This window comes from Dendrobates tinctorius, unplaced genomic scaffold (genome assembly GCF_039654945.1).
Source record: "Dendrobates tinctorius isolate UK_male_01 unplaced genomic scaffold, ASM3965494v1 ptg000228l, whole genome shotgun sequence".
Taxonomy (NCBI): domain Eukaryota; kingdom Metazoa; phylum Chordata; class Amphibia; order Anura; family Dendrobatidae; genus Dendrobates; species Dendrobates tinctorius.
The window spans coordinates 2,611,705-2,638,743 of NW_027361895.1; the positions used below are offsets into that span (position 1 = coordinate 2,611,705).

The following is a 27,039-nucleotide window of genomic DNA, read 5'->3' on the forward strand; positions in this document are numbered from 1 at the left end:
ATGCAAAAGAATAGGAAATCAGGAAGGAGACAAACACATAGATAGATAGATAGATAATAGACAGATAACAGATAGATGATAGATAATAAATAGATTATAGATAGATAATAGATAGATAGATAATAGATAGATTGATAGATATATATCTGGAAATATCTGAACTATCTGTATCAGGAGCTGCCTGCCATGTGCCCTGTATAACACTGGTGACTTCTTGTGTGGCTGGGGGTCCGGCTGCCCCTCTGTGTGCGGAGGCTGTGTGCAGGGGAGGAGGCAGCCCTAGTACATAAGCAGAGGGAAGAGCTCCGGCCCCGACACACAGACTCTCAGCATCCAGCCTGGAGCAGTATCAGACCCTCCGCACAGTAAGTGCCTGGTCATGTATGGGAATATTCGGGAGGGCACATCATCATCATCATCATCATCATCATCATATTCTTCTCATTGTGCTGAGCTTCACCTCTAGTCAGCAAAGTGGCGAGGAGCAGACGCATAAGAGCCCACCCCGGGGTCTGTGCTCTCCAGGGGCTGCAAAGGAACTTATTCTATATAGAAGGGTAATAGGAAAATGCTAGAAGGGCAATTCCTCTATATGACGAGGCTCTTGCTGCCAGTAATGAGCACAGATATCTGTTCTGAGCCTTTATCCTAAGGATGGCGAGTACGGTGTGTGATCTATGGGGCGTTCAGCAGGTATATATACTCTGCTATCTATAGCACTTATTACATTAGATTATCTCTCCTTTTCTACTCTTAGCATTTATGTTATCTGCATGTTATATTTATACATTATTTTCTCTTTTATATGAGCTCTTACATTCCATCATATGACATCATCCACCTATCTATTCTCTATCGCCTACTATATTACTTACACTGATACTTTATGGTTATTATCGCCTGTCCGTTCTCTATATAATTGCTCCACAGGTTATGATTTATAGCGCGCGGCGTTATATCATCGCCACATTATGACACGTTGTACATATTACACTGCAGTATCTTACGGAATCTATGTCACATTGTGCCGCATTCTGTTATCTACCGATTATTGCCGAAATCCTTCTCTGTTACCTATTAACCCCTTGATTGCCATGCATACATTTTTTCTTGCATTTTCTGGGAGATGAGCGCGGCAATCGGATGGCGGACGTACGGCCTAAATATATTAATACTCGGACAAACTGAACTTTCACAGACACAGTGATATCAAATGTATGTAGATAAGTAAATGTAAACCTATTTTTAATTTTTTTAAACAGGGAAAAGAAAGTGATTTAAACTTTTATTATTTTTTATTTTGTAAAAAATAAATAGTAATATATATATATATATACACACACACACACACACACTATATATATACATATATAAACACACAGCGGGGAAAATAAGTATTTCATACTCTGCTGATTTTGCAATTTTTGCCATCTATAAAGAACGGAGAGGTCTGTAATTTTTATCGCAGGTACACTTTACCGGTGAGAGACAGAATATAGAAATAAAAAACAGAAAATCGCATTGTAGGATTATTAAATAATTACTTTGCATTTTATTGCATGACATAAGTATTTGATACAATAAAAAAAAACACAACTTAATATTCGGTACAGAAACCTTTGTTTGTTATTACAGAGGTCAGACCTTTCCTGTAGTTCTTGACCAGGTTTGTACACACTGCAGCAGGGATTTTGGCCCACTCCTCCATACAGATCTTCTCCAGCTCTTTCAGGTTTTGGGGTTGCCACTGTGTAACATTGAGTTTCAGCTCCTTCCAATGATTTTCTATTGGGTTCAGGTCTGGAGACTGACTAGGACACTCCAGGACCTTGAAATACTTCTTACGGAGCCACTCCTTAGTTGCCCTGGCTGTGTGTTTCAGGTCATTGTCATGCTGGAAGACCCAACCACGACCCATCTTCAATGCTCTTACTGATGGAAACAGGTTTTTGGCTAAAACCTTGCGATACATGACCCCATCCATCCTCCCCTCAATACGGTGAAGTCATCCTATCACCTTTTCAGAAAAAGCACTCCCAAAGTATGATGTTTCTCTCACTATGCTTTATGGTTGGGATGGTGTTTTGGGGCTGAAATAATGCTTCTTTTTCCTCCAAACATGGAGTAGAGTTTATACCAAAAAGTTCTTTTTTCATCTCATTTGATCACATGACCTTCTCCCATGCCTCTTCTGGATCATTCAGATGGTCATTGGTGAACTTCAAATGGGCCTGGACATGTGTTGGGTGATCATGGGGACCTTGCATGCCTTGCAGGAATTTAATCCATGACGGCGTAGTGTGTTACTAATGGTAAAGTTTGACTGTGATCCCAGTTTTCTTCAGGTTATTGACCAGGTCCTCCTGTGTAGTTCTGAGCTGATTCCTGACTTTTCCCAGAATCATCCCTATCCCACGAGGCGAGATCTTGCATGGAGCCCCAGACCGAGGAAGATTGACAGTCATATTGTGTTTCTTCCATTTTCTAATAATTAGGCCATCAATTGTTGCATTCTCACCAAGCTGCTCAACTGTTCCAATCCCAGCCTTGGGCAGGTCTACAATTTCGTCCCTGGTGTCCTTTAAAGCAGGGTTCCCCAACTCCAGTCCTCAAGGCCCACCAACAGATCATGTTTTCAGGATTTCCTTTGTATTGCACATGTGATGAAATTATCACCCGAGCAATACTAAGGAAATCCTGAAAACATGATCTGTTGGTGGGCCTTGAGGCCTGGAGTTGGGGAACCCTGCTTTAAACAGCTCTTTTCTCTTGGCCATGGTGGAGAGGTTGGAGTGTGATTGAGTGTGTGGACAGGTGTTTTTCATAAAGGTGACAAGTTAAAACAGGTGCAATTATTACAGGTAATGAGTGCAGAGTAGGAGGCTTCTTCAAGAAAAACTAACAGGTCTGTGAGAGCCAGAATTCTTGCTGGTTGGTCAGTGATCAAATACTTATGTCATGCAGTAAAATGCAATTTAATTATGTAAAAATCATACAATGTGATTTTCTGTTTTGTTTTTTTTTAATTTTTAGATTCTGTCTCTTACAGGTGAAGTGTACCTACAATAACAATTACAGACCTCTCCATTCTTTGTTGGCCGTGTATCAAATACTTATTTTCCCCACTGTATGATCCTGTCGTGTTCCCAAAATATCCTGTTTCATGTCTTGAAGTTTTGTGAAAGGGTTTAAAAAAGTTTATTCCTTATTCACGTTCATTAAAGAAGAGATGGCGCCCCAGCGTTTCTTCACCCCGTCATATAAACACGAGTGACCTTCTGTAAACCTTCCGGGCAGGAGGCTGGATTCTCAGGCCTGCGTCCCATCACCTTATCTCCCTGCTGTCATTCCCAACTTCTGCTCATTAAGACTGGAAATAATGGAAATAATGGAAGAAGATGGAGCTGTAGAACTGTGAAGGCGGACATGATGGAGGTGATAGCCCTATGTGGTTCTCCGGGAGAGTGTCATACAGGGTAGGCTTAGATACATCAGCCCTTATAGACAGTATCACACATGGTAGGATTAGGTACACAGGTCAATAGACAGTATCACATATGATAGGCTTAGATAAATAGCTACATACAGGTGCTTCTCACAAAACTAGAATATCAGTTCTACAAAAAGTGACACTCATATATTATAGAGTCATTACACACAGAGTGATCTATGTCACGTGTTTATTTCTGTTAGTGTTGATGATTATGGCTTACAGCCAATGAAAACCCAAAAGTCATTATCTCATAGTATCTTATAGTAAATTAGAATACTTTATAACACCAGGTTGAAAAAAATAATCTTACAATCGTAAATGTTGTCCTACTGAAATGTATGTTCAGTAAATGCACTCAATACTTGGTCGGGGCTCCTTTTACATCAATTACTGCATCAATGCGGCGTGGCATGGAGGCGATCAGCCTGTGGCACTGCTGAGGGGTTATGGAAGCCCAGGTTGCTTTGATAGCAGCCTTCAGCTCGTCTGCATTGTTGGGTCTGGTGTCTCTCATTTTCCTCTTGACAATACCCCACAGATTCTCTATGGGATTAAGGTCAGGCGAGTTTGCTGCCAATCAAGCACAGTGATACTGTTGTTTTTACACCAGGTATTGGTACTGTTGGCAGTGTGGACAGGTGCCAAGTCCTGCTGGAGAATGACATTTCCATCTCCATAAAGCTTGTCGGCAGAGGGAAGCATGAAGTGCTCTAAAATGTCCTGGCTGCCCTGACTTTGGTCTTGATAAAACCCAGTGGACCTACACCAGCAGATGACATGGCTCCCCAAACCATCACTGATTGTGGAGACTTCACACTAGACCTCCAGCAGCTTGGATTGTGGCCTCTCCACTCTTCCTCCGGACTCTGGGACCTTGATTTCCAAATGAAATGAAAAATTTACTTGAATTTACTTTCATCTGAAAACAGCACCTTGGACCACTGAGCAACAGTCCAGTTCTTTTTCTCCTTGGCCCAGGTAAGACGCTTCTGGCATTGTCTATTGGTCGTGAGTAGCGTGACACAAGGAATGTGACACTTGTAGCCCATGTCCTGGATATGTCTGTGTGTGGTGAAGCAATGACTCCAGCAGCAGTCCACTCCTTGTGAGTCTCCCCAAAATTCTTGAATGGGCTTTTCTTAACAATCCTTTCAAGGCTGCGGTTATCCCGGTTGCTTGTGCACCTTTTTCTACCGCACTTTTTCCTTCCACTCAACTTTCCATTAATCTGCTTGGGTACAGCACTGTGTGATCAGCCAGCTTCTTTAGCAATGACCTTTTGTGGCTTCCCCTCCTTGTGGTGTGTGTCAGTGACTGCCTTCTGGACATCTGTCAGGTCAGCAGTCTTCCCCATGATTGTGGAGCCTACGGAAACAGACTAAGGAACCTTTATAAACGCTTAGGAAGTCTTTACAGGTGTTTTTTGTTAATTATTCTAATTTTCTGAGATAATAACTTTTGGGTTTTCATTGGCTGTAAGCCATAATCATCAACATTAACAGAAATAAACACGTGACATAGATCACTCTGTGTGTAATGACTCTATAGAATATACGAGATTCACTTTTTGTATTGAAGAACTGAAATAAATTCACTTTGTGATGATATTCTAATTTTGTGAGCAGCACCTGTATACAGTATCACACAGGATATGATTAGATACACAGATCAGTAGACAGGATCACATAGGATAATCATAGGCGCATAGCTCAGTAAACAGTATCAGGATAGAATTAGATACATCACATTAGTAGACTGTATCAAACATAATAGGATTAGATGTACGGCTCAGTAGACAGTATCACACGTGACAGGTTTGGATACATCAGCTCAGAAGATGGTATCTCACAACAGGCTCAGACACACAGCTCAACAGTCAGTATCACATATGACCAGTTTGGATACATCAGCTCCCAAGACATAGTAGCAGACAGGATTAGATACACAGGTCAATTGACAGTATCACATGTGACAGGCTTTGATAAAAGCTAAGTAGACAGTATCACACAGGACAGGATTAGATACAAGATCAGTAGACAGGATTGCACAGAATAAGCTTAGATACATAGCTCACTGGACAGGATCACAAGATAGAATTACATACATCACATTAGTACACAGTATCACACGGTAGGATTAGATTCTTGGCTCAGCACACAGTATCACACATGATAGACTTGGATACATCAACTCACCAGACAGTATCACACATGACAGGCTTGGATACATCAACTCAGACAGTATCACACATGACAGGCTTGGATACATCAGCTCAGACAGTATCACACATGACAGGCTTGGATACATCAGCTCAGACAGTATCACACATGACAGGCTTGGATACATCCGCCCAGAGAGTATCACAGGTTAGGATTAGATGCGTAAAGACCTTGAACGGTTCTGGGACAAGTATGTCAAACATTGGCACGTCAGGGTCAGTGAGGTCATGAAGGGTCTCTAACAGGGAGGTGGGTGGATAAAGAAGGTCAGACCTCATCCTGGTGCCCCTTCTCCATTTACGGTATTTAAGCTTTTTTAACTTATTTTTTATCCACATTTTATTTACATCACATTTTTTATTTTGCTTTAACTTTTTATTTCTCTATATCCTTTTACCATATATAAGCATTTAATTAGTTAATTATTTTATTTCTATACCAAAAGGAGCGAGGGCCTGGCTCTAGGCTTACAATCTATAAGATAGGTGTGGGGTAAAGGATATCTTGAAGCTTTCTGTCTGACTTCTGAGTGAGTTTTCCCCGGCTTAAATCCAGGTTTTGCTCTCCTATTGCTCCCCTAATTATTCAGTTTTTTAAAATCCGCCATATGGTTCCAATGATATTAAGTGCTAATGTTTGTGGTTTAGCCACTAAGAGGTCGTGGTTCTCAGGATTATTTGAGGGCATGACTTTAGGCTGCTCTACATATTTACCCTTGTGAGCACCTTCCCTTTGGAAAGACCATTATGGAGAAGACAGGAGCGGTTTATTATTACTTCTTTCTTCTCTTTTTGCACTCAGTCAGATCTATGTAGTCAATAAAAGCCTCATCAGTTCTGTTGCTTCTTTAGATCCTGGCGATCACTAGATCACCAGGGGTCTGTCCATCACGACTGAGCTGCTTTACTAACAGACTCAGATCGTCGTTTTTTAGTGAAATGTGTCACTGTAGGGGCCTGTTTCCCCTGTAACTGGGGCTCCTATGGGTGTCCAGATGGGGTATAATGTTCACACTGAGTTATTTTATGTGGATTTTGTAGTAGATTCTGCTCTGAAATCCACATCAAATACTCTTAGAATAAGCTTCCTATTCAACTTAATGTGTAAACGTTCCTACAATGCAAATGATGCTGTTTTCTTTCTACAAGTTTATTTGTAAACTCAATCTTGTGGTTTTTACTAAAAAAAAAATCTCAAAATAAAAACATTCCAACAATAAACAGCAAGTGCTAGTAAGAAGATAATAATAATAAAACAGGGTATTTAGTTGATACATTTTTGCAAAAAATGTATGCTAAGCCACTCTACCAAATGCCAAGGTCATGGGCCATGCACATATAAAGCCCTGGCCACATTATATGGTTCATAGCCACGCCCACTGGGTCACACGACTCTGACCTCATCACAGGTCCTTCAAGCATTTACACACTCTTTCCAACAGTGCTTTAAACACACCCCCTGGGTGGGTTTGTAGGTGGGTTTGAATTCTGCCATTCATCCTTTCTCCTGGGACATCCACACAGCGCCCCCTAGCGGACTCAGTGGTTACTGTACCACATACCTCCCCCCTCTGTTCAAACTTGTGGGGTTGAACACAAATTACACCAGGGTCTCGTGACCGGGCACTCACTACACCTTGCCCCACAGGTCGAGAGAACCGTCTCCATCTGTCATATGGCCTCGTTCCTACGTTAGACCTTCCCCCGCCTCCAGCAGTCAGAATATCGGTCATTGGCTTTGACCCTCCAGTCATGGTCTGTCTGCGTCGTCAGACACTGGTTAGTCACCATCCTTTCTCTATCTAAGCGTTTTGTAACAAATTGTACCCCACCACATCTAAGTTTACTTTTCAGTGCATTAACCTCACAGTTCTTTGCATCTGCTGTCTCGGTAGCAACCTCCAGTTCACACTGTAATCTACGGTGCAACGTATTGGCACGTTGAGCCTCTTTCTCTGCTTCTTCCACCTGGCGTTTCAACTGTTTCAGACGCACAACATTTCCCTCCGCCAGGTCTTTGTACTGCTCAGAATTACGCCTTTCATCATCCATTTGCCTTAGTACCACCTTCAGTTTTTTCTCCGTACGACGTACTTGTTTGCTAGCAGATTGCTGCACTTTAATTTCCGCATCAAGTTGTTCCTCCAGTAGTGCAACCTTTGCTTCTAAGTCCTTATTCTGGCGAACTAATTGCTGATGGGCATTCTCATTCTTCTGAGCCTTACTACGTTCTGTCTTCAGATCAGCATCCATCTGGTCAACCTGAAGTGTGGCCTTTCTCAGCTTGTCATTGGCTAATTCAACGTTGCCGTGTTCTTCCTCCACTTCTTCTTCAAGCTGAACAATGAGAGACTCTAACCGCCTCTTTTCTTCCAAAGCCAGAGCACCGTCACCTCTGTTGTTGGCAATCACATCAGCCAGTTCATCTTTTTCCTGCTGTGCTTGTCTTTTAGCACACTCTGCAGCAGCAAGCTCCATCTGCAAACGAATCACCTCTGCTTCCATACTTTTCAGTTTCTTTTTGTCTTCACACTGTTCCTCACTCAGGCCTGGCCGCTGTAAGTCTTCGTCCCACTTCTTCTCCCGCAGAAGACCTCTTACAGTTTCTGTTAGTACTCCTACCTCTTCTCTGAGGGACTTATTCAGACCTTGCCATGATGCCAGGTGACCTTTGAGCTCGAAGACTTCTTTCTCTAGCTCATCCAGTCTGTGCTCCCTTTTTTCTCTCAGAGCCACAGTCACCCCTAGAGTCTGAGTCATGCCGATCATCTGAGTCAACCCTCCTGTTACCCTCTGACCGTGTGTCCACTCCAGTCACCTCATCTCCCAGCTCACCATCTGTCTTGTCACGAGACGTCAGGTCCGTCAGTTGGGCAGATGTACTTCTTTTCCCGGTCAGTTCTACTTCTGACCTGTCCACTTTAGGAGGCGTCACGGTCTCAGCGTCCGCTAGCCCCACAGTCGAAACGTCTCCATCGTCCGACCATATGTCATCAAACAACACAAAGTCCCGGCCCCTCTCCAAGTCATAGTCTAAGTCTCGTGGTATCCCGCCCCCTTGGCACACACCACCTTTGGTCCCCCCAAACATTACTCGGTCTACTGCATAGTTCACCGTGACCCCATGTTTACAGCGAACCCTGGCGTTTTTCTCGGTCAGAGATAAAACGAGCGGAGTTCCTGTCAGAGTCACATGACTCTCTGAGTCCAGTCTACCAGAGACTCCTTCCCGGTGCAGCATTACGGTACACACCTGTGGCCCATCATTATCTGGAAAATACATGCCGCACTCCTCAAAACTCATACAGACACACTGCGGTTCCCCAGACATACCCACTGAAGCAACCAATGCTGCCATTTCCTGAACCATCCCAATTTGGGTCGCCGCACCCTCCCAGGACTCCACCCCTTTTTGGGTTACCACCCCAATTTGGGTTACCACCCCCATCTGGGACTCCACCCCCTTTTGGGCTACCACCCCGATTTGGGCCACTGCCCCCTTTCGGGATTTCCCCATGTCTGTTCTGCAGAACTTCTTATGCCACAGTTCACACAGTACAGTTTATGTCTCTTTTAACGATACCACACAAGTCCTTGCTGGCACCACCACAGCTCCTGCTGTCACCGATCACCGACACCACACCAGTTCCTTCTGGCGCTGTCTTCGTGGACCCGCCGATCCACCGGAAGCCGCTTGTTCCCTTCGTAACCCCGCCGAGTTACCAGAAGCCGCTTGTCCCCTTCGTAACCCCGCTGAGTTACAGGAAGCCGCTTGTCACCTTCTTGACTCCCACTGAGCCACCGCAGGCTGAGCTGAGAAAAGAAGAAAAAAAAACACCACAAAAAACTCACGTGTCCTGTCTGTGTGCTATTCAGGACGTACCATCTCCGCCTGAGACCGTCCAACACACAGGGCGCACCGAGTGCTATTCAGGGAGCCGACCCTTTTCCCAGGGTTTCCCAACACACCGGCCCCACCAGGTCCAGGGGCTCGGCGGGTGCTATTCAGGACATCCGTCTCCACCTGAGACTGCCCAACACTCACGCCTCACCAGGTCCAAGGTCATACCACGTGCTCCAGGGAGACGATTCTTCTCCTAGAACCTCCCAACACTGACCCTCCAGGACCTTGCTCACTGAACCCTCCAGGTACACAGTCTTTCGCATAGTCTTTCGCATAGTCTTTCGCTTATAACATGAACACCTGTCCGTTACCTGTGTCGGCCACACAGGTCCTCGGGTACCTCATATCCGCAGAGGCACCCTAGCAATGAACAGTCTCTTTCTCACTGACCCCAGTCAGTACAACACGGTTTTCACGACCGTCACCTGCTGGCCGCACAGGTTCTCGGACCCCTCTACCGCAGAGGAATCCTATAAGTCTCTTTCTCCTGGGGAAACGGCCGCACTGGGCTCACCGATCCGGACAGTGCCTTACTCACTAGGCCGCCCCACGGTTCCAGAACCACAGCCGGGCAGTGGCTTCGCCAACCGTCAGCCCTCCTGGCTCAGCCTTGCCAGCACTGTAACATATGCCTTCGGAAACCGTTGACCTTAGCAACCAAAACTTTGCAGTCCGTTTCCGTTGCCCCTAGCAACAAGGCTACAATATTGCCCTTTGCAATTCTCCACCACATGTGAGGTAGCGCTGTCATTTAAGTAGGGGATCACTCGCTTGGCAGCCACAAAATCAGATCCGGCACAGGTTTTCCATAAACCAGTATAGTCCATGCGGTTTATTAAACATCATAAACCATGACCAGCAATATATAAACGGCATAGCGTCCATGACAGAGCTTCACTCTGTTAGCAATGTCCAATACGCAGGCTTTTCGGCCTCACAGTTATATCTCACCCCGTCAGGGTTCTCTAATGGTTGCTTCTCCATACTGCAGACATTCATTCCCTCCAGGGAACTCTCAGGCACTTGCAGCCATTACTCACAGCATCCACATGTGCTGTCAGGCAGGAAGCCTCATCACAGCGGGACCTTCCACACTGGACCAACTGGGTCCAAGCATTCACCACCTGTGACCTACCCTGGCCACATTATATGGTTCATAGCCACGCCTACCTGGTCACATGACTCTGACCTCATCACAGGTCCTTCAAGCATTTACACACTTTTTCCAACAGTGCTTTAAACACACCCCCTGGGTGGGTTTGTAGGTAACCAGGCCCGCCCATCTCTCTAGTTACCTGGAGACTTCTCCCTTACACATTGAAACAACACCTCAGCAATATCATTGCTGAACAACACATAAGTCTCCATCCCAAAGCCACCCACTTTGGGATACATAACGGCCATTCCGTGTTCTGCCATTCATCCTTTCTCCTGGGACATCCACACAGCGCCCCTTAGCGGACTCAGTGGTTACTACACCACAACACATACTGTATACATACACACTCACACACACACATATATACACACTCTCACATACACAATCATATATACACACACTCACACATACACAGTCACTCATGCAGTATATATGCACACAGACACACACGCACACTGTTAACTCTCTGGAAATATCTCACCAGACATACAGCTGAATTGTGACTGCAATCTGATCCTAGTAACCACATACAATATCTGCCAAGGCCTGAACTTTGAGGTTTTGGATTGCTTTCCGCTCGTCAGCAGAATTCCCTCTTATTTTTTCGTCCCTTTGTTTCTTGGGTATATTAAGGTAAAGAAGTTGAGATCTGTGTACCTCTGACCAGACTGGGTGCACCTCTTGTGATGTTGGGTGCTGCCGTCATTGACATATGTGTATGAGAGGTTTACCCAAGTGATGGTATGAAAGGAGTTGTACTACCTTAGGGTGCCTTCACACTGCATTTCGTCACCCGGTTGTTGGTCCCGTTGGGGTTTACGTCTGAACCCCCCACAAAACAGAATTTGGGCATATGCACCGATGGAGCCATAGACTATAATGGTACCAACAGAGTGAACATGGGCTCTGTCATGCATAATTTTCCGGCGTGTATGCCTAAAGGAGACTACTACGTCAGAGTCTGAGTCTCATATGTCTGAGTGTCCACCTCCTGTAGGTGTTCACGCCTGAAAATTTTAGACCCCCATCTTCCAATATTCTCTGCTATGAAACCTTTTCATGCAAAACAGTGACAATACCGTTTTGTGTTCACAGCTCTGATGCAGACCTATGTGTGTATAGTATCAGACTACAAGCAGACCCTGCATCTAATCTGATCTCAGTTATATATTAACCTTTTTCTCCTTAACCTTCTCCTGGACACTGTAGAAGTGTTTGCGATGACAACAGGTTAAGGTACTGTCACACTTAGAGATGTACCAGCGATCCCGACCAGCGATATGACGCGGTCAGGATCGCTGGTACATCGCTAAGTGGTCGCTAGTGAGCTGCCACATAGGCAGATCTCACCAGCGACATCGCTGGGGACGGGGATCGCTACTTACCTGTCACACCAGGCGATCCTGCGTCCTCCCGCCCGGCTCCACGCGTCGCTCGTCCTCACAGCAGGAAGCGCCACAGGAAGCTGACGACGAGAAACAGTCCTGAACGTTCTCGCGCGATCAGCGATAACCAGCGGGGGAGCGGGTCGTAGGTAAGTATCAGACACAGAGATATCGCTAGCAATATCGCTATAACGTCACTAGTTATAGCGATATTGCTAGCGATATCTCTTAGTGTGACATACCCTTTAGAGTCACACAATATAGGGTTTTATCTCTAAGGAACCTCCGAACTTCATTTAAGTGCAGAAATCACAGCTTTTACTGCCCTGTCTGCATGATAGAGGAGAAGAAAAGTATTGCCGAGGTGATAATTGCATCACCTGTACAATACAAGGAAAATCCTGAAAACATGACCTGTTGGTGGGCCTTGAGGACTGGAGTTAGGGAACCCTGGACTACAGTATGAAAAGAAGGGAAACACTCACTGAGCTCTGAACTTGCAGCTCCACAAGCAGGCATGAAAAATTACCAGCAGTGTTCAAGCCCAAAAGCAGCTGTGCTGGTCTGGCGCTGAATTGATTACTACCTCTCATGGTGTAAATTGAGAATGACAGTATTATATACCCATGAACCATTTGAGTGTGCCATGTAGAGGGAAAGCGACTAGACAAACCCGTTGCAAATTTGATCAAAGATTAGCCCCATTATCTCCATTCGATATAAGAGACAAGCTAATAATTTCAGTGAAAGATTATTTTTCACACTTCTAAGAATTCTTGCCAAAATTTTCCAGTGGGTGTGAATAGTTAAACCCAATTAGTATTTATGGCATGCAGATGCCTGAATCGAGCGTTGTTCTAACCACCCTAACCATTGATTAGAACATAGCTTCAACAGAGTTCCTTCCCATCATTATTGCATTATTATATCTATTGGGCCGGTATGGTTTGGGTCTTGACTAACGTAGTGTGGTTCACAGAGCTTGAGTGGCGCAGGTCTGGATCTCAGATCTTGACTGGCATGATCTGGTTCACGGACCTTGACTGGTGTAATCTGGATCCCGCTCATGGACATACAAAAACAAACTGGTTCGGGCCTCCTAACACGTCCAGGGGTCTTGACCACGGCGCCCTCTCAGCACACGTCCTGCTTGCCTCATTAGTTGGCGCCAAATCACTTCCTGCCTTATCACTCCAGCCTCCTATATTAGGGAAATGTGTCATGAAGGTCACTTGACCCGATGCTGCATCTAAATTCGTCTTTCCCAAAACTCTTCCTCTTCCTGTTGGTTCCACAGGATTCTGCTTTGGGCGTGGGTGGCAGTCTCCAGACACAAATGGTGCACAGCGCTGGGGAATCTCATCTTCTATAGCACACCCTCTTACAAATTCATCATTCCCTTCGATCATCAGTTGTGATAGGTCCCTCGGGAGCCCAACTATAATGGAGTGGCTGTGGATCAGCACAGATTGTTGATATTTCTTTTGAGCAGTTGCAGTATAAAAGGCAGCCCTTGCGGTAGCTGTCTCTGACAACATGTGGGGTCTAGTTGTTATTCCATACGCTAAGCAATGTCTTTAATCTACCATTATCTCCTGATGATTCCAATAGGTGAAAAGCGTTAAGATAGGGAAATTTGAGGCTTCTTGTGTTCCTTCCTATGTTCTTGCTTGTTCTGCCTCGCTCTCTTCCTATGGTGCTCTGTAGTGCCTCCTGGCACACGCACCATTCCTCCTCTCTTACCTTGTGTGCTCTCTTGCACATTTCTATGACTAGTCCCAAGGCTCTGCATTGGCCTGGCTCTGGGCTTCGGCCTAAGCTCCGCTGCTAGTTCTATGTCTCGCTTCCATGTCTAGTCCCAAGGTACTCCCTTGGCCCGGCTCCGCTGCTAGACTCTGTCCTATTGTGCTCTCTTGCACATTTCCATGTCTAGTCCCAAGGTACTCCTTTGGCCCGGCTCTGGGCTCCGGCCTACGCTCCGCTGCTAGACTCTGTCCTCGCTCTGACCTGGCTCTGTTTCTGCCTATGTTCCGCCCCGTGTTCCGTACCCTGTCTTGCCTTGTTCCTTGCTTTGTCCTTGCCTTGCCTTGAACCCCGGCGTGAGTTCCCCTGGCCGCCTCCTGTGCCTGAGTCGTGCCTCGTGTTTGTGTACAGCCGTGTGCACTGGCCAGTGAGGCGTGTCTTGTGCGTGGCTCCTAGCACGCACCCCCCCTTGAACCCTGGCGTGGCTCCTAGCACGCACCCTTGCCTTGAATACTGGTGTGGCTCCTAGCACGCACCCTTGCCTTGAACCCTGGTGTGGCTCCTAGCACGCACCCTGCCTTGAACCTTGGCGTGTCTCTACACACGCACTCTGTCTTGTGCCTTGGCGTGTCTCTATACACGCACCCTGTCTTGTTTGTCAAATCTTGAACCCTGTCTTGTTTGTTGAACTCTGAACCCTGGCGTGTCTCTACACATGCACCCTGTCTTGTTTTGTGAACCCTGGCGTGTCCCCTACACACGCACCTTGCCTTGCACCTAGCCCTGGACCCTGGTGTGCCCCTAGCACACACCCTGCCTGGAATCCTCCCTTGTACCTCGGCGTGTTCCTTAACATGCACCATGCCTGGAGATCTGTTGTGCCTCCTTGCCTGAACCCTGGTTTGCCTGCCGGATGCCCGGAACCTGCCGATTGCTGCCAGAGATCGTAAGCCTGATGACTGCGGCCTGCTGTCCGGAGCTGATGTCCGCAGCCTGATGCCCTGATCATGTCGATCGTTGCCAGCTGTCTGGATTCCGATGCCATTGTGCTTTTGCCTGTACCCAGGCGTGCCTCCTGGCACATACCATGCTATGGACCTTGGCGTGCCCACGCACGCACCTCGCACGTGTTTGCTTGTTCTCACGTTTGCACTGAATGTTATCCTGAAGTTCTTAATGAAGATACAGTACCTTGAACTTACGTCTTGTCTTGCTTCGTGCTTGTCCTTGTTGTCAGACACTCGCACATAGTGTCCCCCTGAGCCGTCCGTCTGGTCCCAGCAGAGCATAGCGAAGGCAAGACATGGCAGAAACAGGCAAAGACGAGAACAGCAAAAGTGCTACAAGGCAAAGCAAAGCAGGACAAACATGGCACGAGAGACAACACAAGACATGGCACGAGACAAGAGGCAGAGTATAAGCACGGAGCGTGTGCATAGACGCACGACAGGGCAGAGTGCAGGGGCACAGAATACAGGGAGCGACCCAGCAGACCAAGCAGCCATGCAGGGAAGCAATACAATAATCAGGCGCTGACCATAGGGAGGGGCAGTCTGATATAGCCCCATAGCACCAGTACTACCGGGTCGACCAGGGAGGGACTTTGGGTTCAAATCCTCCAGGATCATAGAGAGCATCGCTAGAACAGCCTGGGTAGAACCATAGAGCAATAAAAAAGAAGCGGGCGGCACCGCTGTTACCGTGCTAGGATCCGTGGCTTGCAGCAGGCGGTGAGCTCACATAGAGGATTCCCGGGTGCTTGACCTCATAACAAATCACTTGTGGTTTCCAAAGAAAGAAGGTCGCACTCTGCGAGATAATAGTGAAGATTTATTGACACATAATTACATGTCACGTCGGGGATGTGATAACAAGAGTGTCAAGTGGCTGACACTTGACACTCTTGTTATCACATCCCCGACGTGACATGTAATTATGTGTCAATAAATCTTCACTATTATCTCGCAGAGTGCGACCTTCTTTCTTTGAGAACCATAGAGCAGGTCACATGATCAGGAGTTCCAGGAATACAGCGGATTGCAGAACCAGAGCAGGGCTGGAACATTGGAAAGGTCACATGATCAGGGGTTTCTAGGAATACAGCGGATTGCAGAACTAGAACAGGGCTGGAACATAGGAAAGGTCACATGATCAGGGGTTTCCAGGAATACAGTGGATTGCAGAACCAGAGCAGGGCTGGAACATAGGAAAGGTCACATGATCAGGGGTTTCCAGGAATACAGCGGATTGCAGAACTAGAGCAGGGCTGAAACATAGGAAAGGTCACATGATCAGGGGTTTCCAGGAATTCAGCGGATTGCAGAGTCAGACAGGTTTCCAGGAATACAGTGGATTGCAGAGTCAGACAGAGACGGATGGTTACCCAGCAACAGTGTGCAGCCATGAGGTAAGGCGCGCGTGCACACTGCTCCAGGCAACTTGCGGCATAACAGACATGGCGGACATGACAGACACTTCTTCGTATATCCCACCGATTGGGATGGTATTCAATTGATTTATGGTCCAAACCGGGACATGAGGTTAATAAACTCAAATTGGTCAAGATGACTGAACTTCCTATAGAGGACACTATTGCCAATTATGCTCCTAAGGACGCCACTCTATCCCACCAATAGGGGATGATTTCAAATAGTCTAGGGTTCTAATTCAGACATAAGGCTAATATACTCAAATAGGGCGAAGCTATCGAACATCCTTTTGACATCACTTCTTCCAAGCGTCCTTCTTAGTACGTTAACCACAGTTTTTACACCACGTAGTACACAGATTGGGGTGTTACCAAATGGATCAATAGACCCAATTTGAACATAGGGTGAAAAATATCCTCATAGTCCAAGGTAATCAAACATCCTTTTGAATGCTCTAAACCGTTCTCCTTAGGAGGATAATCACCAACCAGAATTTAACCCAATTGTCCTCTATGGGAAATTTACCACTGTCCATGTACCATGTGCTACACTGTGTCACGGGGTTACCGCGACAGTGTGGAGCCAAAAAACCTCAGCGTCTGATTACTTCTATTCCGGTGCTGAGAAGCACTTCTCCTTCATTTTAATGGTGTTTATTCCTTCTGGCAGAACAGGGGTTAATCGGCCATGTTGGAAATCCCTATGCTCACAGCTGTGCTCGGTTAGCCACTCCTTTCCCCTTTATAATCTGGGCTCTGTTACAAAACCTTGTCAGAGCTAGCTTTATTGCTGCATGGCTAACGGTGGGAGAAGAGTTCAGATAAGAAGGAGAGTTGGAGGAGTTATTAGTGACTGTGGCTTGGTTTGTATGCGAGGTAATTCCTTATCCTTCTATATTTTGTTTTTTTTCTCCTACCTCCATGCCCCACTGCATTCCCCTGTTATATATGAGTGAATATTTTGTATGCCTGGAGTTTTCTGTTAACCCTTCTTTGTGTTGCCTTGTTTGTCGGGTTGGTGTACTAAGGTGCACAGCAGAGCCCCTCTTCCCTGGGTGGGAATAGAGAACAGACGGAGGCCGGAGGGCTATCACAGGAGATAAAGCAAGAGTGGAGGCCCTGACATCTTCACCTTCAGAAGTATTCCGTAGGACAGCGTTTCTCAACTCCAGTCCTCAAGACCCACCAACAGGTCTAGTTTTCAGGATATCCTTAGTATTACACAGGGGATAATTTCAACACCTGCTCAAGCATTAATGCCATCACCTGTGCAATACTAAGGAAATCCTGAAAACATGACCTGTTGGTGGGTCTTGAGGATTGGAGTTGAGAAACACTGCCATAGGAGCTAGGGTGCCCCCTAGTGTCAGGGACAGAGAAGGAACCCCTGGTCCCGGGTCACCCGACAGCAGTGTCGTGACACATTGATTGGGGTGAAATTTAATTTATTACTAAACTAAATTTTAAGTCATGATCATGACCTGTAATAGCACAGTAATAAGATTACACAATGACTGGACTTCCATGAGAAGTAATTTGGTTTTGAAAGTGGTTATGATAATATATTCCTTCTAGAAAAAAAACCCAGAATGAAATATTAAAGAATGTTCTATACTGATTATTGCACCTTTTATATAAAACTTTTCATTCCTAGAAACCAAACCCCTAATTCAGCCATCTATCTCTGTGTCAGAACAGTGCATACAAAAATGTGCATTTAATACATGAAATACAGAAAATATGTAGAGAATGAATGAGCTTAAGAAGCTGCAATATCAACTGTGATACTGGGCATCAGTGCTTATTAGGGGAAAAAATCCTTCCCGATTCCACATATGGCAATGAGACTAGTTCCCTGGATCAACATCCCATCACAAAATCTGGTGCCCGTAACCTGTAATATACAGGGTGGGCCATTTATATGGGTACACCTAAATAAAATGGGAATGGTTGGTGATATCAACTTCCTGTTTGTGGCACATTAGTATATGGGAGGGGGAAAACTTTTCAAGATGGGAGGTGACCATGGCGGCCATTTTGAAGTCGGCCATTTTGGATCCAACTTTATTTTTTCCTATGGGAAGGTCACTGTCAAAGCAATCCTCTTCTCCCACTCTTGACACACTGATAGCAACACCGCAGAAGAAATGCTAGTCTAAGGGGGTCAGATTCCTTGTAGGAATGCTCGGACCTGACACCCATAATGTGGTGGTGCACCATCTTGCTGGAAAAACTCAGGGAACGTGCCAACTTCAGTGCATAAAGAGGGCAACACATCATCATGTAGCAATTTCAGATATCCCATGTCATTGAGGTTTCCATTGATGAATGGCCCCACTATCTTTGTACCCCATATACCACACCATACCATCCATTATGGGTGTCTGGTCCGAGCATTCCTACATGAGCAGTTTCCTGAAAAGTGGATTAATCGTCGTGGGCCACTTGAATGCCCACCAAGGTCTCCTGATCTGACCCCCTTAGACTTTTATCTTTGGGGTCATCTGAAGGCAATTGTCTAAGCTGTGAAGATACGAGATGTGCAGCATCTGAAACAACGGATACTGGAAGCCTGTGCTAGCATTTCTTCTGCGGTGTTGCTATCAGTGTGTCAAGAGTGGGAGAAGAGGGTTGCATTGACAACCAACACCATGGGCCACACTTTGAACACTTTTTATAAGTGTAAATATATAAATATTTGCGCTAAAAAATATGTCCTGTAATCCAAAACAAACACCCTAAAATTTATCATACACTGCCCCTAAAAAATAATAAGCAAGTGTTTAAAATGTAGAACAATGTTGTGCCTGGAAAAACTAAACTACGGATAATTCTAAAATTAACCAATTCAACCAAACAAATACCTTTTAGCAGCTAAAACCATGTTCAGACGGTACTCTGTAGTCCCAATTCAGCGCTGAGCACACAGGGTAACTGCTCCCGCAGTATTCACTAGATGTCGAATGAAGAAAGTGAATGGATATTTAAAATGAATGCTTTAATGCCAAATGGACTAAATAGCGAAATAGAATTATTTGCTTTAAACATTTAATATTCCTCTGCATGTGGGTCAGGTATTTAAGCGCCATCTCTGTAACAAGGACCATCCCTGATGAAGGAAGCAGTAGTCTTCCGAAACGCGTAGGAAATTGGGTCCTTCTAGCGCTCCTTAGCCGATCACGTGACCTATCACGTGATTGTGACGTCACACAAGGTGCTGTTCCTTGCCGGCTTTCAGCTTTCACACGGCGCGTCTGCCGCTATGCCATGGTGTGAGCACGCTGATAAGGAGGATGACTGTCACCGGCCGGGACATCGTCCTTCACCTGCCACCACATTAGAGGAACTCCATCTCCTAACCTTTGCTATTAATTTCGTTTACTTCCACTTTCATTTGGATGAAGGCTGGACATTTTTTCAGCACAAGGACCTTTGGCATCTAGTGAATACTGCGGGAGCAGTTACCCTGTGTGCTCAGCGCTGAATTGGGACTACAGAGTACCGTCTGAACATGGTTTTAGCTGCTAAAAGGTATTTGTTTGGTTGATTTGGTTAATTTTAGTATTATCCATAGTTTGTTTTTCCAGGCACAACATTGTTCTACATTTTAAACCACTTGCTTATTATTTTTTATGGGCAGTGTATGATAAATTTTAGGGTGTTTGTTTTGGATTACAGGACATATTTTTTAGCGCAAATATTTATATATTTACAATTACTATTTTACTGTTTGGACAAAGAGGTGGTATTGTCTTTTTATTTGCTGCTTTTGTGTCCCTCACACAGCGCCCCAAGTTATCGATTATTATTACATTTTATAAGTGGTCATAAACTTGTAAATAACTCATGAAAGAATAAAGTTACGTTAAAACTAAGCACCCCATTGTTTTTCTTCTGAAATTCTCAATAAGTTTGATGTCACATGACCCTCTTCCCACTGGAAAAAATAAAGTTGGATCCAAAATGGCCGACTTCAAAATGGCCACCATGGTCACCACCCATCTTGAAAAGTTTTCCCCCTCCCATATACTAATGTGCCACTGCTCTTACAGTAAAGAATCCATAGTCTCACTGCTCTTACAGTAAAGAATCTGAATCTGTGATTATTACCTTCTTTCTTCTAGACATAGAGGATGCACTCTTGTCCCCGTCACAGGCCTAGGTGTAAAAAGCTCATTATACAGATCTCTGTAATATCTCCTCATATATTTGTTCATTGTAATAAGATCGCCCCTAAGCCTTATTTTTTTTCCAAACTGAATAACCCAAAGTCTGATAACCTGTCTTGTTCCTGCAGTCACCCATTCCCTTAATAACCTAAGATGCCTATCTCTGCACCTCGCTCTAGATCAGCTACGTCTTCTTATACACTGGAGATCAAATTTGTACCCAGTATCTAAGTGTCGCCGCGCTAGTGACTTATGTAGAGGCAAAACTATGTTCTTGTGATAAGTATCTATTAATACATCCCATTATTTTATTAGCCTTGGCAGCAGCTGCCTGACACTGGTCTCTAAAGATGAGTTTGCCATTCACCAAAGTCTTTTTCAGAATTTTATTCAGTGTTTTACAATTAAGTACACAATTATATACTTTATTTCCTCTGCCCAAGTGCATGACCTTACATATATTATCTACATTGAATTGCGATTTCTCACCCAAGCCTCCAACTTACATAAATCCCATATTAAAAAATCTTCTGTGTTGATTTCCCTGCAGAGTTTAGTATCTTCTGCAAATATGGTAATTCTACTCTCTATGCCCCCTACAAGGTAATTAATAAATATGTTAAAAAGAAGAGGGCCCAATACTGACCCCTGTGATACCCCACTGTTCCATTACTAATCACCCTTATTCTCCTATAGCTAAGCCACTTGTTAACCCAGATACACATATTTTCCCCTAGTCCCATTCCATGTACCAATCTTTGATGTGGTGTCATAGCAAACAGTTTTGAAATGTCTATATAGAAAACACTGAGGCTGGTCCAGTCTGGAATTTACTCCTGTGTAAAAATAAATTATGAAAATAAACTGAATACACAGGTCTGCAACTAAAAAGCTGTTTGATTATTTTCATCTAATTTCCATGTATTTTGGTGTGCTGAAAACGAAAAAAAATATTGAAAAAAATCCTGTACGTCAGGATTTGCCACAAAAAGCAAAATTATCTTCAAACTTAGTACATTTTTCTCAATTTGTTTTTTTTTTATCTTAGGGTTTTGAAAGTCAAAATTACTATTAATTAATTCACATCAATACATTGAAGATATACAATGCCAAAAAAATATAACTTTCAAAGAAAAGAACTTGCAGAGTGAGCTAATGAAACCAGCATCAACATGTTGCAAGCTGAACGAGCGGGCTCTGACATGCCCGGGCTTGTTTCAATTGTTTTATATTGGTTCTCGCCTGTTCACACTTTTTAATCTCAGTTCGTGTTAGCTCGTCATATTCAACCGTGTTTCCCAAAATTAGCATTATGGCTCAGCGGAAGTGTATTAATTCGCCTGACAGTTTCTGTTACATTTGTGGTGAATATACAGTGTTGAAGCAACAGCTGAATATTACAGACTTTGTGAAAAAAGTATACTTCGCATATTTCGGACTAAAGCTTGGAGATCAAGATAAAGCTTGGGCGCCTCATAAAGTGTGCAAACGGTGTGTTGAGGACCTCCGAAATTAGTTCAAGGGTAAGAAAAAAGCTTTCCGAGCAAAAGAACCATAGTGATGATTGTTACTTTTGTTCATGCGATGTGAAAGGGAATAATTCAAAATGGAAGCATTCCATTTCATACCCCAATATTCATTCAGCAATTCGTCCCATCCCCCATGGCACAGATATACCAGTACCCAAGGCCCCTGCTACTTTGGAAGAGATAACTAGCTCCGATGAAGGTGGAGTCATACCTGAAGCAGATGATGAATCAAGTTCTGACTTTGAAGAGGATACAAGACCAAAATTGTTTTCCCAGGAGGAGATGAATGATTTGGTAAGAGACTTGAATCTTCCCAAAGATGCCGCTGAGTTACTCGGATCAAGGCTCAAAAGCAAGAATTTATTGTTGCCAGGAGTGTCTTTTTCATGGTTCAGACATCATGAAGACGAGTTCGTTCCTTACTTTGCCCAGGAAGATAAGTTGGTTTATTGCATCGATGTCGAAGGTTTGATGGGTCAATTCAAAATCCAATATGATTCAGCGCAATGGCGTCTTTTTATAGATTCTTCAAAAAGAAGTCTCAAAGCAGTTTTACACCACAACGGCAGTTTTTATGCTTCCATCCCTGTAGGTCATTCTGTACACCTCAAGGAAACCTACGAGAACTTGGAATTGGTTCTTCGAAAACTTAAATATGAAGACCACGGTTGGCAAGTGTGCGGGGACTTGAAAGTCTTGTGCATGCTGCTCGGGCAACAAGCTGGGTATATCAAATACCCTTGTTTTCTGTGTCTATGGGACAGTCGAGACCGACAAAATCACTGGACCAAGAATTGGCAGCCAAGGGTGCTCACAGTTGGTGAAAAAAATGTCCTCCGAGAAACTTTGGTTTCTCCCCATAAAGTTCTTCTACCACCTCTGCACATCAAATTGGGATTGATGAAGCAATTCGTAAAATCACTTCCAAAAGATGGAGAATGCTTCAAATACTTGTTCACCAAGTTTCCCAGGCCTCTCGGAGGCAAAATTGAAGGAAGGTGTGTTCATCGAACCAGACATTAGAAGGCTTATAGCTGATCAAGAGTTTATCAATACCATGACGCATCCTCAAAAAGAAGGGTGGATTGCATTTAAAGAGGTCGTAGAGAGATTTTTAGGCAATAACAAAGACTCTGACTACAAAAAAAATCGTCAGACGAATGCTGAAAGCATTTCAAGCTTTAGGTTGCCTGATGAGTTTGAAAGTGCATTTCCTCCATTCCCACCTTGACAACTTTCCTGAAAATTTGGGAGCTGTGAGTGAAGAGCAAGGTGAACAATTCCACCAGGACATTAAAGAGATGGAAAGAAGATACCAGGGAAGATGGAGCATTACAATGATGGCAGACTACTGTTGGACGCTTCAGAGAGACATTACAGATGCTACTCACAAGCGTAAATGTACCAAGAGAAGCCTCACAGGGAAGAAGAATCAATTTTACTGTGTGTTAGTGGGCTCATTGCAGTTAAAAAAATGATTTTCATGAAACATTTGTAATAAAAAATTAATTTTATGAGTCTATTTTCATTTATTTTGAGGTATTGTCTTATTTAACATAGTTACTTAAATTGTCAAAAAACGTGATGTCCTATGACAAAACGGAGGTCATTTTCAGATTCAGCGCACTCAAAAAACATAAAGATTATGTGGAATAACCAAAACAGCTCTTGAAAATTTTTTTTTTTGCACACCTGTGATATCAGTCTAAATCTAAGTATTATGCAAGGAGCACCAGACTCACAGTTGGACTTAGCCTCACCAATAATTAATCTTCCACTTATTCATGGTGTTATGCATACGGGGGTCTGCAGCTCGTCTTACACCTTTCAACTTGGCGATTAACGGACTTTGAGTTGTTGCATTTCACGTGACCAATTTTAATGTCATTTACTGCCGCTATCTGTGCGCCGTATGTCAGTACTGACCACAACTAATACTTTCTCGCTGCTACATGGCGCTGCTATTTATTTACACATTTATATATTTTCCTCGAACTTTATTTTTTCTTTCCAATTCATTTAGGCTATATTTTTTCAGTATTACAGTTGCCATATTTGAGCCACAATGTTTTACTATTATTCCTCATCTCAGACCATGTAGATATTTACACTCCATATTTCATATTCCAATTCTTCTGCTACTTCTCAGCACGCATTGTATGGGCAAATCTTTCTTATCCATTTTTGCAGTGATGCCCGGTATTACAGCTTACATTGCAGCTTCAGAAGCGTGGTAATTCTTTACGTATTTGCTTATTCCTGTGCTATTACAGGTCAGGGCATAATATTCTTCAGAGAATACTAATAGGGATGGTGCTTTGACAAACTTATTGTTTCCAAAATTAGAAGTTGCTGTCACAAAGTTGAAATTCCCTTTCGATTTTTGTTATTATTCAGGAGCTTTCTGAGACTTTTTGGTGGTATTAGGTTGAATAATTCCCAGCTCAACACCTTCTATTAATGGCAGCTCCTCCTAATCATGAACCATATTTAGTGGCCAAGCAATACAATTGTCCCATCTACAAATAAATAATCCATACAGTGCCCATATAGAATTGGTACTTTACTAAATAACGCTGCCCAACCAATAAACTAGGGAATGAAGCTGCCATTCCTTAGATTTGGCGACCAAGTGTGTGTGTTCAGGGCCAATGGTGACCCTTATAGTTGTGATTGCCCCTCTGTAGATTCCCATGCACATAAGCTTAATGTCGGCCAAACCAGAAGATTTTGGCGGGACCGTCCGACCTTCTCAAGTGTGAGAAGTTGAAATGTTTGATATTTTCATCCTCCTGGGTGGTAAGATGGTAGCAGTGGTGCCTGGCAGCAACTTACTGTACTCTCGCTATTAAAAACACATGAAGGCGGAGTATGGAACATTTTGGAGAGTTAGGTGTTGGTTGAACGAACGATCTAAGGTTTATTGGAACCCAAAGACCAACCCAGGTAGTCCACCTTCAGACTACTTGAATGTTCAGCATTGGTAAGAGTTTGACCTAGCAAATAAATTGGAAACATCCAAGGGAAGCTGTCAGCAGGATTTAACTCCCCAAACTATTTATACGAGTTATGCGTTTGTAGCTTTCACAGACAAGTCCAGTAATACCTTTAAATGTCTGGTCAGTTCATTCATTACTGAGAAATCAGTGTTTAAATTGATATGGAAATGAGACTGAGGGACTATGGTATATTTGAAGCCTCTGTCACTCCAGCTCTATTTCCACCCATGACACCCTTTTCCTGCTTGACTGACAACTCCTTAAAATTAACATTAATTTACCCATGCTTTCTGAAAATGGCAAAGTATGGTATGGCACACTGGAAATGACCATTAATTATGACTGTAACTACTCTGTTTTCCATTCCAGGACGTATATGGTGAGGTTTGGACCTGGGATTATCCAAGATAATTTTACAATGAGCTTCTATTCAGTCTTATGGGTAACCCTGCTGCTCAGCTTCTGCCAACCACAGCTATCCAGCGAATATGTCAACCTGAACAATGGAGGTCAAGGTAAATGCACCTACACATTTGTGGTGCCACAGCAGAAAATCACTGGAGCTGTTTGCATTAGCACAACTAAGTTCCCCGATGTTTTTGGAGTTAACAGAAGTGAAGTTGAGGAGTTAAAAGAGGAACTTAGTCGTCAACAAACGGAGATCGAGAAAATTAAAAGGCTGGTAGATGTAGACCATGAGGTAGCCAATGAAGTGGACCATCTGCGAAGAGAAGGCAGGAATATGGGATCCCGTCTCAGTCACCTGCATGTGCAGTTACTCCATGAAGTCCTTCAGAAAAAGAATAACTCAAAAGAATTATTTCAGGGAGAGGATAAAGCAACCAATGCCAACTCTGAAGTCCTCTCTTTGGCTATAAAGTACCAAGATCTACAGGAAAAGTACAACTTTCTAACGTCACTAGTCAACAACCAGAGTCTGATAATTGCGCGTTTAGAAGAGCAATGTCTACAAATCTTTGGTCGACGTCAAGCAGACCAGGTAAGGTCGCCATCTACGATCAGTAATATATAGAGTTATACTTAGGGAACATGGCCTTGGACTGACACATCTTTGTACCTATGGGTATTAAAAACATGATGTTGTACAGGTAGAGCTTTATAAAATACAGAAATCTGGTTAGATTATATGAACGGCATAGCTATAGGGGCAGATGTAGCAGTTGAATCCTAGTCAAGACACCAGTGTTATACACAGTTGGGGGTCCTAATAAAGCTTCTGGGCCCCAATACAGATGCTCTGAATTATGCCATTAGACCTCTCAGTTCTGGGTATGGCAGGGAGGAACCTTAAATCATCTCAGAGTCTAGACCCATTGTACAAATCCAACCCTGGAATTTTTTATTTTTTCAAAAGAAAGGAAGAGAGTGAAAGCGGAAAAGAAAGAGAAGGTAGACTGCATGAGGCAAGAGGGCCAAATTGAGAATAATTTGTTATAACAGAATCAGAAGATGCCACTAGATAAAAAAAAAAATTGGGTTGAGGGCAAACTGACTATATACAGCTCTGGCAAAAATTAAGAGACCACTGCACAGTTTTATAAAAATCAGCTTCTCTACATGTCTGACAGCCATTCCATTCCAGTGTCAGTTCAATTCCAACCAGAGTACACCTCATTCTACTTAATGTGCTTCTGATTAGGTGATCACATGAACCAAATCTCATTTAATGATGGAAAGTATAAAAACCCTGCTGTGGTGTTCACACTCCTCTTGCAATAGGACAAGCTTGATGGCAAAACAAGTGCTAGTAATATCCCAAAAGTAATAGGAATGAAAAAATAATTTTTAACCATGCCAAAGGAGTTGAAAAGTCTTGTGTGAGGAAAAGAAGGGCTTAATTCTGGCTTTAGTAGCAGAGGAATACAGTGAGCCTCATGTTGCCTCCATCCTTAAAAATTCTAAGATGACAGTCCATTACAACAAGGTCAAGCAGCAGACATTGGGAGCAACAAAGCTACAGACCGGTAGAGGGAGAAAACAACTCTCCACTG

General features: G+C 43.9%; 1 protein-coding gene across 3 annotated transcripts in view; it reads left to right on the forward strand.

Moving 5' to 3' along the window:
• Window positions 1-311: 311 nt before the first annotated feature.
• The window catches only part of ANGPTL6 (angiopoietin like 6), a 33,480-nt gene continuing 6,752 nt past the window's right edge, over window positions 312-27,039 (forward strand). Inside the window, exons 1-2 of one of the 3 annotated variants that reach the window (XM_073555696.1) lie at window positions 312-365; window positions 25,397-26,027. In XM_073555696.1, coding sequence (XP_073411797.1) covers window positions 25,404-26,027 — 624 coding nt within the window. In that variant the 5' untranslated portion in view covers window positions 312-365; window positions 25,397-25,403. Of the gene's footprint in view, window positions 366-16,218; window positions 16,310-17,112; window positions 17,207-25,396; window positions 26,028-27,039 lie in introns of those variants that run through there. The other 2 variants (XM_073555695.1, XM_073555697.1) reach the window with 2 other exon arrangements.